General features: G+C 46.9%; 1 protein-coding gene across 2 annotated transcripts in view; it reads right to left on the minus strand.

The window, feature by feature from the left end:
- Window positions 1-15,630, minus strand: part of NPAS2 (neuronal PAS domain protein 2) — a 108,428-nt gene extending 92,798 nt beyond the window's left edge. Inside the window, exon 1 of one of the 2 annotated variants that reach the window (XM_075092721.1) lies at window positions 15,035-15,630. In XM_075092721.1, coding sequence (XP_074948822.1) covers window positions 15,035-15,354 — 320 coding nt within the window. In that variant the 5' untranslated portion in view covers window positions 15,355-15,630. Of the gene's footprint in view, window positions 1-2,026; window positions 2,096-15,034 lie in introns of those variants that run through there. The other variant, XM_075092731.1, reaches the window with a different exon arrangement.
- Between the last annotated feature and the right edge of the window lie 415 nt (window positions 15,631-16,045).

The raw sequence follows: 16,045 nt of genomic DNA on the forward strand, positions 1-16,045 counted from the left end.
CATCTTTCTCCCAGGCTCACTATCTCCTTGCCTGACCTGTACAACTTCCCTCAGTCAGTCTCAGCCTTACCTCCATTTCCTCACTCACAAGCTCCCCTCAGGACAAACCCCAGACCCACTTCTTTTCTCCTCCAGGACACTTGCATGTCCCGGAAAATATTCAGCGGACACCGTAAAGTGGCTTAAACCCACACCAGCTCCAAAGGAAACTCCGCTTTCCTCCTTTGACACACCCCCACCCTGTTTGTGTGGCGGCACAATGAACCAGCTTAGGAAAACACAACAGCTGAAAATCAAGCCATCCACACATAGAAGAGGTTAAATTTCAGCAAGATCAGCTTCCTGCTCTGGTCCACTGGTCCAGGACAAGGGAAATAACAGAAATGAGTGTCCAGAACTGGGAGTAGGGCACGATCATTCTTTGCAGTAGCAGCAGAGACTTAAATGGATTAAAGCAGTCTTGCAACTATGGCTTTAACAAAAATGGGTAAGATTTGATAAAGCAATGGAAAATCAGTCTTAAATGGAAGAATACATTATAGGGGCAGTGCTGCCTGAGTTCACGCCAGAAATGTCTCACGACTCCCCAGTTACTGCTTTGTTCTTCAAGACAATTGTCTTGCAAAAGAGGTGTCGAACTCTGGCAGAGTGAGAGAGGATTCACATCAAAAAAACTTCTCCAAGAAACCCCTGTAGACTCACTGGGAAACAAGACTAGGGAGAAACATCCAAAAAGTTATTAACTCCAGATTAAAATGCAGAAAAAAAAGGTTGGCCTGAAGTGAGCCACTTCCTACCTTACAATCCCTGAAAAAATGTGATCTCCTCTGTAGCCACGGTCCTGGTTAAAGTGCAAGAAGACATGCAACAGTGAAGGCTATTCACCAGATGAGGTTCTGGAACTTATTATCCATATTCTATTTAGGTGTAGTCTGTATTTCAATTTTGGGTGGCATTGTCAGTGAGGAATGTGGAAAAACCTTCAATGAACCCTATGCTGGAAACATCTTTATGCCAACTCTACTATCCTCCCCCCAAACATCTTTTTCCTGGGATAGCTCATTCTTGTTCAGGGAAACAGTTTAGTTTTGCCAGTAAAGTAACTGCATACAATATGTATCTGCTAGAGAAAGTCACCACTGTGCCCTCACATGTATTATTGTCAGCAAAGACCTTTAACAGCAGACAAGACCTGGCTTGCCAAAATGGCCTTCCTGCAGAAGCATTTCTACGCTCAGTCTGCAGTGCCTTTCTCTTTCTTTCTCTGTCTTGCAAAACATTAATCTAGATTCATAATTTAGATCCTCAAACGAAACAAAAAAGGTTACATCAGTGCCTGAATCAATTTAGGTTTTGCAGGCAAAACTGTGAACCAACATTTTTCATGAATAAAGTAGCTAGAAAGAGCCAAAAGGTTTGGGTATGTATTCACTGCTGACAAATACTTAATAATTCTCAGAAACCTTCCATGGCTGATGCAGTCTGAGTAATCCTCAGAGCTCTTAACATACAGCACCGCCTTTGCATACAGATCACCCAAAGTATTCTGCAAGAGAATGATGTCCTCTTTTTTGGATGATGGCTGGGTAAATCTTAAAACTGCCTAACATGAGGTTGCAGAACAACCAAACTAATTTTAATTATAAACCTACTTCACATCATCCAAGCCCTACGCAGAGAAATTCAAAATTAAGAGAAATGGGAGAATGAATGGGCAGATGAAAGTAAAAAGTGCAGGCCAGCTCCTCTTCTTGGGGCCATATCCAGATAAAAAATTGCCTCCCAGAAGAACAAGGCCCCTTTGTAGCACGCTGATGTTCAGACAGTACGTCCCACTTCTCAGCTGCCACGCTACCATGATGACTGCTCCCTTTCCATCCAACCCGTCCTCGCTGTGCATACGTGAGTCAGACTGGGGACCTACTCAGCCCTTAAATATGTGCTTAAGTCTTTCCATATTCAGGAGAGAAACTCAGACGAAATTCTGAACAAATGTGTAATGAAAAGCATGTGCCTAAGTGTTTACCTGAATAAAGCTGCTTTGCTGAATCTGTGCTAAAATGTCAAGCACACGTCAGGCGAGCTCAGGATCTTCCACAGTGCTTTCGCTCGCAGAGCCTCTGCCATGAAAAATGTTGCATCCCCAAGGGGGAAAAGTTTTTCCTGGAGAGCAGCCCAGAACGAAAGGAGCCATCAGATCAAAGATAAGTCTTACCTCCCCCACTATACCCCTCACTTCCCCAAACACCAGATCAAGGCAGAGGAGGTCTAGAAAAAAGGAGGGGAAAAAGATTTTTTTCTAACAGAGAAATAAGAGGTTTCCCCATCTCCCACTTGGTTTCTCCAAGCGATGCAGCTAGGAGCAGTCTGTTGCTTGCTTGGAAGCTCCTAGGCTGTGAGATGGGAAGTCATGGAGTGCAGGACTCAGGTTATTTATTGACATCTCCTGCCTCCAAGCTGCTTCACAGCTTGGCGGTGTGCAGGAAGGTTTTCAGACTGACCACAGCAGGCTGACCTTTCCTCCTCCACAGACAGAATGGTCTCCAGCCTCCATGATTCAAGAAGCCATGGATACTTTTGTTTGTTGGCCATTATTCATTAGATTTGGGAGACTGAGCTGTTTAAGCTGAAACTTCTCAGGGTGAAGAAAAAAATGTTGCACATTTTACATTATCTCTTGCAAATATGAAAGCTTGCTGCGATCTTCAGATACAATATTTATGAATTGGTCTTTCAGCCAAATCCACTTTTGCATAAGGATACACAGCTGCCGGTACCCAAAAGTATGATACTTCCCAAATATATCTTTGCCATTTTTGAAATCATTCTAGAGGCTTGAAAATAATATTTCTTTCACTGTAAGTGAAATCTCTAGTTCTGATGTTTCAAACACGGTCTGAAATTAGCCGGGTTTTGTTTGTGTTTGTTTGTTTGTGCACAAGAATAATTGATTAAATCAGCACAAGCGTAACTGATTATACACTCGGAGAAAAGTACTGAGGAATTCAGCTGCGAAACTAGCAGCATTGTGAAGAGACTTACCCAATTTTTATGCTTACATCTCCTACATGGAATCCCCTCTTAATTATAAAGTAGCAAATTTGAAATCTGTCATCACCTCCCACCACTGGATATCTAGATTTTGAATGAATGTAACCTACATTTTTCGACACTTCAAGGAAATTTTTTTTAAGATGTCTCTTTAAACTTCTTTTTCACGAAAAGGCAAGATTTGCATAGAAGAATATTTAAATACTCACGACTTACAAAGAATGTCAGCCCTCTTTCATTAACCAGCATAATGACCCTCTAGTAGTTTCACACTGAGAAAAAAATCTGCAGAGAAATATGCCAAGCCTAATGCCAATTAGGACTTTGAAAATATATATATTATAGACCAGTCAAAAGAAATGTGAAATTCAAAGTTAAACATTGAACTTGTATCCTTCAGTCCTCTGAAAAATAATCTATTTTTAATGGAAATCGAAAAGCTATCTTTATCAAATTTCTCACTCTGTCGACAACAATAAATCTATTGTTCAGATGTGGTTTAAATTGTTCTTTGGAAGAAGAGGAGTTTAAGAAAATCAAATAGAAATAGCATTAAAGAAGAATAAATGCCTTTTTAACTGGAATTACTTTATATATATAGCCTGTAGTTTTTGATACATTTTAGGTTTGACAGGGTAACAGGCAATTGGACACCATGAAAAATTATTTGTAACCATTGCAATAATAGAAAATGTGTTTTCTTATTTAAGGGAGAATAAGAAAGTTTAGTGTTATGCCTTTTACTTTAAGAAGTATGTCTGCGGGGATCCAGATGCTAAGAAAGAGCAAGCTGATGACATTAGTTTGAAATGCTACACTACACATTAAGAAGGCATACACCTACTATTTATTTCACAAGCACAAATTAGGTCTTCTGGAAAAGAACTTGAATTTCAGTCAAACTTGCAAGAAAATAACAATACTTGGCACTTTCAAAATACTTTCCACCTGAAAAATGCAAATAATTAAGAGGTATCAGGGGGAACCAAGACATTGTGAAGGTAATCAATGGAGCCGGGACATCCAGGGAAAGCCCCAACTCCGTCAGGTGTTGCAGAGCTGGAAGCACAATGCCTGGGGTGCACAGGGTACTGCCTAATGTATCCTAACCACTGAGATGGATCAATGCTCCAGAAAGCCTTCGCTGTGGCTCCTCTTCCTGCCAAAGATGTACTTGGCGCCCCAGAGCCCCCAGCTTAGTGCCCCACTCAAATACCTGACTATGAATGGCACTCAGAATTGATCATAGCCTGCAATACTCTGTAAAGCTGCCCTAGTTTACGGATCAGAGAAGTGATGCAGAAAAGCATTATACATGTGGTCTAAGCTCGTACCAAAAGAATTATGAATAAAACCCATTTCTCTGGAGATTTCCAGTTTTGTCGCCTTCCACAAAACCCCTTTTACACAGACTTCAATATCCTTAAGTATTTTTTTCTGACTGCAATACTATGCCAAATATTTATTTTATCAGTCTGAAACTCAATTTACTGCTGAAACCCTGCATGAATACTTCAGAGGAACTTCTGAGATCCTAACCAGAAGAGGACGAAAGATTACAGAGATGAATACTGTGCAAATAAATCTCTGCCTAAATCACCTATCTTACAAACTGCTGCTTCGCCCTCAGGCAAGTACCTGAATAGAAGCACCTGTACTTAGAAGGGGTCTAAACACACTAAATTAAATTCCTGTGTACCTGCATGATGTGTATCAACTTTCTACAGTGCTGTAGTCAGTGAAGGTGAAGATAACAGATAACTGAAAGAGAGCAAGACAGTAAGAGGAGGGAAGAAAGGAGGAGAGGGCAAGGTAGAGAGTGGAAGGTCCTAAGGCCTGACTGAATTAAAAATAGAAAAGATGCTAGTGAAGGAAGCTAAAGATTCAAAAATATGAATATAAAAGGAGAAGGAACAGTTAAAATACAAGGTCAGATAAAAAATGAAATTAAAAAAATAAAATAAAATATAATAATAATAATAATTTTTAAAACCACACACAAAAAAATCCAAGAAACCCTCAAAACCAAAAGCGACAGAGGAAGTTTAGACCTTTCAGAAGCTCAAGTCAGTAATTCTTTGTTAGCCAAACTCTCCTTGATTTCAGTGGGAGTTTTGCCTTAATGAGGACAGCAGGATAGGCACAAAATGCAGCTTCTTTTCTTACACCTAAATAACAGCAAGATGTAGCAAGATATTCTGTTGCTGGAAAAGACAAAGGCCTGATAGCCTCCTCTGGTGGCGTGGCTGAATGGGTGGACGAAGGGAGAGCAGTGGATGTTGTTTACCTCGACTTCAGTAAGGTGTTTGACACTGTCTCCCGTAACACCCACATAGACAAGCTAAGGGAGTGTGAGCTGGATGAGTGGACAGTGAGGTGGATTGAGAACTGGCTCAGCAACAGAACTCAGAAAGTCGTGATCAACAGGGCAGAGTCTGGATGGAGGCCTGTCACTAGCGGTGTTCCCCAGGGGTCTGTGTTGGATGCAGTCCTGTTCAATATATTCATCAATGACCTGGATGAAGGGATAGAGTGTAACCTCAGCAAGTTCACTCATGATACCAAGCTGGGAGGAGTGGCTGACACGCCAGAAGGCTGTGCTGCTATCCAACGAGACCTGGACAGGCTGGAGAGCTGGGCCGAGGGGAACCTCATGAAATTCAATAGGAGCAAGTGCAAGGTCCTGCACCTGGGGAGGAACAACCCCACGCACCAGGACAGGCTGGGGGCTGAACTACTGAACAGTAGCTCTGTTGAGAAGGACCTGCGAGTGCTGGTGGACAGCAAGTTGACCCTGAGCCAGCACTGAGCCCTTGGGGCCAAGAAGGCCAATGGTATCCTGGGGTGCACTAAAAGCAGTGTGGCCAGCAGGTCAAGGGAGGTTATCCTCCCCCTCTACTCTGCCCCGGTGAGGCCACATCTGAAGTACTGTGTCCAGTTTAAGAAGGACAGGGAACTGCTCAAGCAAGTCCAGCAGAGAGCTACCAAGATGATCAGGGGGATGGAGCATCTCCCTTATGAGAAAAGGCTGAGAGACCTGGGTTTGTTCAGTCTGACAAGAGAAGACTGAGGGGGGATCTCATCAATACTTATAATCTAAAGGGTGGGTGTCAAGAGGATGGGGTCAGACTCTTTTCAATAGTGCCCAATGACAGGCCAAGGGGCAATGGGCACAAGTTGGAACACAGGAAGTTCCACCTCAATATGGGACAAAACTCCTCTCCTGTGAGGGTGCCAGCGCAGTGGCACAGGCTGCCCAGGGAGGGTGTGGAGTCCCTTCCCTGGAGACATTCAAACTCTGCCTGGACGCGTTCCTGTGCCCCCTGCTCTAGGTGTGCCTGCTCAAGCAGGGGGGTTGGACGAGATGAACTCCAGGTGTCCCTTCCAACCTCTGCCATTCTGTGGTTCTGTGATTTCTGAATAAATATGGATATTAGGGGCCAAGCAGTATAAATGACTAGCTGAGTTACATCAGTGTGCATCAGTTGACAATAAGGTCCTTTGTGCTGGAAAGAAATAAAAAAGATGAAAAAACTGACTTGTGCCACCCTGCAAACAATCAAATTAAAGGTCCAGAATTATTCCAGCAAAGTTTCCATTGTCTTCAGTGACAGCCCAGAAAACAAACAAGATTCTTCAGTCCTTCTAATTAAAAAAATATAGATACAAGAGTGAATATGAGTGACCTATTTATTTTTTATCAGTATTGCTCTTGCTGAAATTGTTGGAAATGCACCCATCTGGTTCACGAAACTATTTTTTGATTAGGCTGTTTGTGTGAAAGTATCTTTCCCAACTATTGTATTAATATACTGAAAACAAGGCATAAGATAAGTAGACTGGAGAATAAAATATCCTTCTCAGCTTGGTAACCAAAGATAAAGCAAATTTAAAAACTCAGTGCTCATCTGATGAACAGGATGAAGATTCTGCCTAAGTAGTGGCCTTAATGGTCTGTGTAGAAATCATATAGCTGTTTTCCCCTTTATAAACCATAAATTAAAGGAACTCTCACTGGAATTGTAACTGGAATGTGGGTACGTCTAATGCAAAGCCTCCAATTTAAAACCTTTTACTGTTTTAGATGTCAAAACCAGGAACAGGCAAAATACCGCAAGTAAAATCTGTAGAATTACCAATAAAAACACCAAGGCAGATATTTTGTATGAGAACTAGGAATAGCAGAAAAATATCCCGCCTCGAGCCGATCACGTTGCACACAGTAATAATATTTATTATTGACAAGATTTTGCACGCATACCATTCTTACCCATAATATGGGAAATATCATGTCAATTCTCCATGCTGCATTAATGAGAAGAGTCCCACCCAAACCAATAAGCCTAGGACTTGCTCAAAGTTGGATCCATTCAGCCGCTGACTCAGTCAGATAACCAGTCATTCCCAGGATCTGCACGGTTACATCCACCTGTTGATTTAGAGACTGCAGATGGGAGCTGCCTTATTAAAATTGCTCTCCAGCTTAAAAAATTGACACACCTAACAGAAGGAATTGAGAGAAAAACAGTCTGGTCTGCTCATCAATGACAAAATGATAATAAATAATCAAACTCAATTATAATTGTTTGCAGCGCTAAAATTATGCTTCAAGAAATTCATTGTCATCTGTAAACTTGTTAAAGTTGATTACGATTTTCTCATGCTGGTTTTCTTCCTGATGATTGAACAGTATTGTCTATTTTAAAAGGAAAAAAAAAATAAAGCTGCTTGAATAATAAATTGTTTATCCCAAGATAGAACAAACAGTAGTGATGAACTTTAACAATGGTTACTAAATAAGAACTGAGAATTAAAAACAAGTATTTTCCTGTGCAAGGTTTTGTTTTTAATGTGTTTTTATTTTTAACTGGATTGAGTGCTGATTACAGAAAATTCAAGGCTACCCGGACATCAGACTGCTCAATTGACTGAAAAGTTTGATGACTTCTCTAAAAAGCAAGGTCTGTGCGTGAAATTAAATCAGTATCATTGCTCCGAGATAACGTGAGGGGTGTGGGGCGGGGGGGGGGAGAGGTTAATATCCATTATTAAATAAAGTTAAATGAGATCAAACAAGACGTGCAGGATTCAGGAGGGCTCTTGGAGCTCGGGTTGTTTCCCTGGGCTGCTTATGCAACCTCGCTTGTGCAGGCAGTGTAAGGGCCTGCCATTTTATTACATAAGGTAGCCCAAAAATACAGCTAGGCAGTTGTGAGCTCCATTAAGTGCTGTAGTGGAGTTTCTCTACTAGTTAGCATCTAGAAATTTTAAGAAACGAGCAGAAGGACCTACACATTACTGAGTTTGGGACTGTTGCTATTCTTTTAATAGCAACAGATCTCATCTAAAACCTAGCAAATATCATCAGTATGAGCTACCTTTGAATACATTGTGCTTTCACCATTCCTTAAGTGAGCAGCAATACACAGTCTGGTTTCACACGGCCGAGGTAAGCACGATCTAGGGCTTTAAAATCTGCCTTTCAGACCATTAAGCAAATTGTCTGGTTTAGTAAACAGCAGTCAGTGCAACGTTATTGTTTTAACCAGCGCTTAAGTGCAGTGGACAGATGAAGAAAATTAATTTCCAATGCATCCTCACATTCTCAGTTCAGAATTTCAAAGCCTGGCCTTGTACAGACAGATAAAACTGTAACTACAGCAACACCACATCAGGGAAGATGACCACCTTACCCTGAATACTCTCCCTGACACCAGGCAGCAGCAAAGGCTCGGGAAGCCTGCACGAGCAGGGCGGGCATGTAGCAATATTACAGTCTCCCAGCGGACACTTCTTCAGCCAGGCATTGTATCTCGGTATTCAATGCCTCTTGGTAGGATTGCTTCCGTGAATGTAATTGCTTTCTGAACCTACTTGAACCCAAGAAGATAAGGCTGTCTATCCTCACCATGCCTGCACAGCTCCATAATAGGACACCAGGGAGCGAGCTTGAGCACCGTACCCTCCTTTCTGCAGCACTGCTAAGTTTTAGCTCATGCCCTGGCTCTGCTTTGGAGCACTTCAGCTAGTTTCTTCCAACTAGCTCCTTCCACAACAGTTGTGCTATAACGGGGCCAGCCCTGAGCAGTGAAGGCGCAAGCCACCAGGACCCCCTTGGCCTTGGGAGCCTAGGGGGGCCAGACACTGACCCACTTCATTTTGCTGAGCAGACATAGCCAGGGGGACCACCTGGCTCCGCACCACCTCTCAGCTGTGGCCAGACACGGGTCCCAAGGGGCGGGTAAAAGAACAAAGCAAATCAACAGTGATACTTCCTCAGGATACTCATCAAGCTTCCAAGAATTTGCAGTGGTTTTGCATTTAATAGCCCTTGATGGATTTCTCTTCCATGAACTCATCCAGTCACCTCATTAGCTGATGTAACCTCTCAGCATCCACATCCTGTGGTGAGGAGCTCAGCAGCTTGACCACGCCACGTGAAGAGCCACCTCCTTTTGTTTTCATGCCCACAACTGCCTGCTTCGCCTGATGCCCTCCACTGCAGTCACTGTGAACAGTCATTCCCAGTTTGCCTTCTCCATGCTTTGCATAATTTTAGAGATTTCTGTTGCATCGCTTTATCAGCACTGTCACTCCTCAGGCAGGAGCCGCTCTGTTCCTCTGATCCCCTTCGCTGCCCCTCTCTGAATTTTCTCCCTCACCATTATAGACCTTTGATGTGGGGGGATCAACAATACACAATACTGAAGATGTGGGCATACCAGAGCTTACACAGTGAAATCATGGGATTCTTTTTTATTATTTTCCATCCTTTTTTTAATAGTCCCTACAGTTCTACTTGCCTTTTAAAAAAAAAAACACAAACAACTCACATCTGAGCATTGCATTGATTTTTTTCTGAGTTGTCCATGAAAGACTTTGTCTAAGCTTTTGCATCTTCAGTGACCTGTAGCAGCAAGTTCCTATGATTTTGTTTCAGCTAACATATACTTTCTTCTACAAACTTTCAACCTGACATGCATATTACATTCATCTGACATGAAGATACTTAAAGAGAAAGGGTGGTTGAAACGTCCCAGTAGATGATGCTCTGTCGTGCTGGCACTTCTTGCGTGTTTTGAAATGACAAAGAGGTTTCACACCTGAACTTCCAAATTTCCATTCTGATCTCAAATGCACCTACACATCCTTTAGATTTTTCTCCCCATATCATCATTTCACTTGGCTAGAATTCTTCTATTTTATGCACAGGTCCCTAAGAACAGTGGTAAAACAGCTGAAAAGCACCTTTTGCCATAATCAGGCCAGCAAAAGACCAGCTGTTTTACACGGACTTGTGCCTCACCAAGAGAAGGTGAGATAACCTCCTTGTTCTCACTGTTTACGTGGTCATTTTTGGAGTATCTTGGAGTTCTGGGCACGCTACCTCCTGCACAGGCACAGAAGAAAGAGATAGCATTGCCTCAAAGAGCTTGCAGGCAAAGGAGAGGACAAGGAACAGGAGGCAGGTACTGACAGAGTACGGGGCAAAGCAATATTATTTCCTAGTGACAAAAGTCCAAGCTCACCAGTGACCTCACTTTTGTGAGCGTTTTATTTTTCTGAAGCCACAGGTGAATTTTCAGGCTGAAGCAGGACTAAAACAAGTGTAGGGTGTGCATAAGGCTATTCCTCCCAAATGTGGCAGGCAGTATGCAAGAAACACTGATCTCTGCCATGGTCCTTGGATAAAGGACCAGAAATGCCTTTGCCAAAGTGTAATTAAACACAACATTTTGATTGGACTGAGTCGTGCTTCGTGGTTTGCGTTCAGGGGGAAGAGACATAGGAAGAGAAGCACAAAAAACAGTACTTACCCCTCTGCCCCCAAAATGTGCATCGAATTTATGTGTACAAGTCCAAGAAAGCCGTGCCCCAAAATCCCTCAGCCTAATCTCTGACATCCCTGAGCCGCTGCAAGATAAATGCAAGGAGCAGAGAACGAACCATGTCTGCATTTGCTCAGGTGCTCGCTCAGAGCACGAGCCTACAGGAACACATCCCTTCTCACCCTCTTCCTGCCCTACAACTCCTGTATTTCCGAATTCAGCTGGTGATATACTGGTGTGTATAAATATATGCATATATATAAAACATATATTTTTATATGTGTGTATATATATGTGTCTCCTGTGTGGCCCATAGCTGGTCACAACAAAGAGTAATGGCGTAATGGCTTCAGTCCCCCCGCAAAAAAAATGAAATACCAAAAGCACCACTACAGAAACAAATCCACCACCATCTCTGCATTCTGCTTAAATGCAATTACATGGTGTTGCCCTTTCAAACTTCAGTAATCAGCCTCATAAGGAAAAAGACCGTCTATTAGCTGATGCTGATTTCTGACCAAATTAAATTAGCTAAAATACAAATATTTGCAAGGCCTCAGCCTAGTTTTTCGAAAAACAGGTTTTAATAAGATCAAGGATCAACAGAAAGCTAAGCCAAATCTAAGAAAATGACTCGTTTTAATACAGAACCCCCCACAAAATCTGCAACTCAAGTGCATCTGCCCTAAGAGACTGAAAGCAAAACTATAAACACAAATTAAAGTTACTTAAACTCTATGCTGTCCAGCTTAGAAAGAAAAGCAACAAAGTGCACATAAAGCACACATTTGACATTCATTTTCAGCTGTTGTGTTATTTAAAATCATCAATTGTATAGTGATGTAAGTAATTTGATTGCTCAAAACTTACGGTTGAACAGAGGCAATGATTATTTAAATCATTTGCTGTGCAAAGCATCCTATCCTTACAGAATGCTAGAGCTACAAATCAAAACCATCAGCTGTTGATCTTAATTTTCCTACCTTATATGAACATATTACAATGCAACATCAGTTACATGATTACATACTATTTTTCCCATGGGGTTTCACTACTTTGATGTTAATATATTAAGCTATAAATTCCTCCTCCAGTTTAAAAAGTGGAAAACCCACCCTAGCCTACCTCAGCAGTCACTTACCGGGGTGAGTCCTTTAGGTCCGCAGCATAAACAAACTAGTGTGAGACTTAACCAGGGCATACAAAGTTACTATCCTGTCCATGGCAAACCTAGAGCTAGAAGAAGGAGGGCAGACATCGCGGTGGAGGCCTGAGGCTGGGCCTGGTGCCAGATCTTGCTCCTCGGGGTGCTGCCTGATGGTGGGGTACGGGATAAGGAGGAGAACAAACACATGGGCTCAGCGTAACTCCAGAGCCTGGGCTCCACAGTGGAGATAGCTCCTCTCCAGGCCCAAGGTTCACGACTGCAGCAACGACAGTTGCTCCTCATGGCAAGGAGACAGCAACAATTTCTGTGAGGGGACCAGGGGAGGGGCCAAAGAAGCAGAGACAGGGGCTGAAGAACACAGGAGGCAGTGTGAGGAGGAAGATGAGAGGGAAGAAAAAGCAGTAGTACCATGACCTGAGCATTCAAAGGCTGGAAACGACTGCTTTTGCAGGCTCAGATCTCCTGTTCCTGTCCCCTAAAAGTCGCTCACCACCTTTTTCTGCCCGCAGTCTCTCACCCACCTTTTTAGTTCTCTTTTCCTTTCCTTCTCCTTTCCTTCTCTGGTCTGGGTTTTCCACCTCTACCTACAGTTCCAGCCCTTTCTCTAAACCTTGTTCCCAAGCTTTGCCATCTATGACACCGTCAAGTCCTCTGACTTAACTCAAAGTCCCTGCTCTTCACTTTTCCCATGCCTCCATCATGCTGCTGCTTCTCCGTTTTGGTCCCACCTCTTCTTTGTCACCATGCACATGAATTAAGCAGTTTCCTCCTCCTTCTCTGCCCTGCCTCAGCATCAGCTGGCACACCCTGCCACCGAAGACACAGCTGAGAGTCTTCATGCCCCCTCCTTAGGGTACTCGCCATAGCAGTAGCATCTGGGAAGAATAACTGCAGGGGAAAGTCCACTCAGACCTTGAGCCAGCAACTGGAATGCTCTCATTCTTCCCAGGAAGATGAGCGGTTGCATGTCACAAGGCAGGGGGGTTCAGCATGTTCCGTGCTGAGAGTGAGCGAGTGCAATGGTCAAGCCCTCAACATCCCTCCACCGAGAGCGCGCAACCTGTGCTCTGTGACAAGATGAAAACTGAGACAAATTCTGGAAGATTTTCGTAAGGTCAACATAAGGCACAGCCCCATCACAAGCCTGATGCCAACCAAGTATCTTTCTCCTGCTCCAAAACACGAAGCCACAAGAATTCAACAGTCTCAATGGAAGCGTTTCTCAACATAGCCAAAAATAATGTGGATTCATAGAAAAAGAAAGATCAAGGTCTCCTAGTACAGGATGATGTATACCTAAACCATCTTTGTCAGATACGGGGCCAAAGAATACATTTCCCTCTAACCGCGTTCTCAGAAATAGCTGAACCATTTCATCTGAAACTTCCCAAAGAGAGTCTGTCTTCAGCAAACACTCAACCTGGAAAATGTCAGCTTCGTTTTAAGCTTAGCAAATGCATAAGCACCTGAAAGGCATGAAAGGTACTGTACTGGAAAGCACGAGATAATTTTAACTGCGGATAACATTACTGCCGATGATGACATAACAAGTCCTTCGCATGCTCTCGCATGCTCTAGGCTAGAAAATGGGGCAATAGCCATAATTCTGCAAAGTCTAGTCTGTGGGTTCAATCCTGCGCACATGCAGGGTGGCACCTTTATTTGGGAGGGAAAGCAATTTTAGGCAAGCCGACTGTCTCCAGGCTTTGGAGCAGGGCATAGAAGTGCTGCCAACTTGGGGAATCACCCCGGTGTCGGATACCCGGCTCTGGAAAAGCTTCGTTTTCACATGTTCAGAGGAGGCTGTGCGCAGCTTGGCAGCAACGTTCTCTTGACTACTCCTGTTGCAGAGCAACTCGGTCAATAGTCACCTACAGAAATGTATGCAGGATTGGGCCCTCCGCCAGCCAGCATCTATTGGAATCGGACACGGATCAGCGGATGACCTGGCTGCCTTTGGAAACTGTGAACGCTGATTATTTAGTATCACCAAACGAACTAGACCCACGGTGGGATACCAATTAACATTTCACACCGAGGGGTGGGAGAGAGAGAGAATTTTCCACTCGAAGAGGCGGCCACTTGTTGAGCTGAATGCTCAGGTTAGCCGTCCCTGTCCAGGGGGAACCCTACAGCCCTTCTGGAGATTTAGCACCGCGAAAAGATTAAAGTTCCTCTGCTGGCTGTAATGCTTATAACCGCTAATTATTTCTGAGTCACTTGAGTGAAAGTAAACTGCCATCCTGTAGGCAGTTAAGGAGTACGGAGGAAAGTTTCTGGACGAGAGTGCTTGTTAATTGACAAATCGGGCTAGTGACCATCGAGGAAAACACCACCACAAAACCCTCCGTGAAAGAAGTCCCGCGTTGCCGCTTAGCCCTCGATTTAACGTTTCCCCCCCCACCCCCGGCCTTCACACCGACGGGAAACAGGCGGGAGCTCGGCTCAGGGCTGCAGCGGCGGCAGCAGCGAGGCTCTCCCGGCACACGACACCACCTCTGCTCCCACAGGGACCCTTCGCCCATTCAAAAATCCCACTGGTCTTACTGGAAGTTTGCCTTGACCGAACGTTGCCCGGTCGCGTCGCGGACCCTGTTAGCAACGTCAGGAAACGCACCAAAACGAGATGGGGGGGGGGGGACGGGGACGACGGGGACGACAGGGTGGGGGGCATTTAATTTTTCCAGAGGGAGGGGCCAGGCCGGCCGGACCCGGGACAGCCACGCCACGCACAGCGCGCTCCCCGAGGGAAACTTTCCCGCGGCCGCGGCGATGCCACCCCCGCCGTGCGTGGGAGCAGCGGGGCTGGAGAGGAGCTGACCCCGAACGCCGCCGCGGGGCGAAGGGGCGGGGGGGTGTCACGCGTGGGCGGGCGTCCCTCCTGGGTGCCGCGGGGTGCCGCGAGCGGGCGCCCCCTCGCGCGGGTGTCGCGGGTGGGCGCCCCGCGGGGCGGAGGGAGGGCCGGGGCCGCAGGGCCGCGCGTTACCTGGGGTGCCGGTGCTGCGGGAGCGCGGCGGGGAAGCCCCAGCCGCCGCCGCCGCCGCCGCCGCTGCTGCTGTCCGCGGTGGCCACCTGGGCGCGGGAGCCGCCGGCGGTGCCGGTGCCGGCGGTGCCGGTGCCTGTGCCGCCGGGCTGGATGCCGCCGCTTTTCCGGTGCCTGCCGGTGCCGCTGCGGCAGCGGCCGCCGCTGCTCCAGCCGCGCAGGAGGCCGGCCTCGGGAGCCGGCAAACTCTTCCTCGCCGACGAGGAGCCGGGGACGCTGCCCGCCTGCTGCTGCCTGCCGCCGGTGCCGGTGCCGTGTCTCATGGTGCGCGGGGCCGCCGCATGCCGCGCTGCCGCCGCCCCGGGCGCCGCGGGACCCACGCGCGCCGGGGCCAGGGGCTCCGCCGGCAGCGGGAGGCCGCGGGGAGCCGGGGCTGCTGCGGGGCGGGGGAGAGGCCGGGGGCCGGGGGGGCTGCTGGCTGGGGCTCCCGCTGGGGCATTAAGTTGGACGCGCGGCCGGGAGACGCAGGGCGGGCGCGGGGGCTGCGGGGCCGATAGTTCTCCGCGAAGTTGGAGCCCGGCGGGCGAGGCGGGGGCATCCTCTCCGCCGGCCCTTCATCGCCGCCGCCCGCCGCCCGCTGCCGCCGCCCCTGGCCTGTCCCCGCCGCCGCCCCGCGCCCTCAGCCGGCGGCGCTCGGGGGGCGCGCCCCGCGCCCCGCGCCCATGGGCGGCCGCGGCACCGGCGGCTGGCGGCGCCTCGCCGCCCCCCCCCTCCCGCGGCGCCCTCCGCCGCTCGCTCGCCTTCCTCGGCAGGGAGAGGGAAGCGGGGAGGGGGGCGGGGGGGGGAGCCCCAAACCCGAGGGGGGCGCGCAAAATGGGTCAGGGAGGGGGAAAGGGAAGCCGGCGGTCGCCTCCCCCCTCCCCGCGGCGGGCTCCGGGAGGGCCGGGCTGGGGCGGTGGGTAGCGAGAGGGCTGCGAAGGAGCTCTCCCGCCCCGGCTCCCTGTGCACAAGTGC

This window comes from Phalacrocorax aristotelis, chromosome 1 (genome assembly GCF_949628215.1).
Source record: "Phalacrocorax aristotelis chromosome 1, bGulAri2.1, whole genome shotgun sequence".
Classification (NCBI taxonomy): Eukaryota; Metazoa; Chordata; class Aves; order Suliformes; family Phalacrocoracidae; genus Phalacrocorax; species Phalacrocorax aristotelis.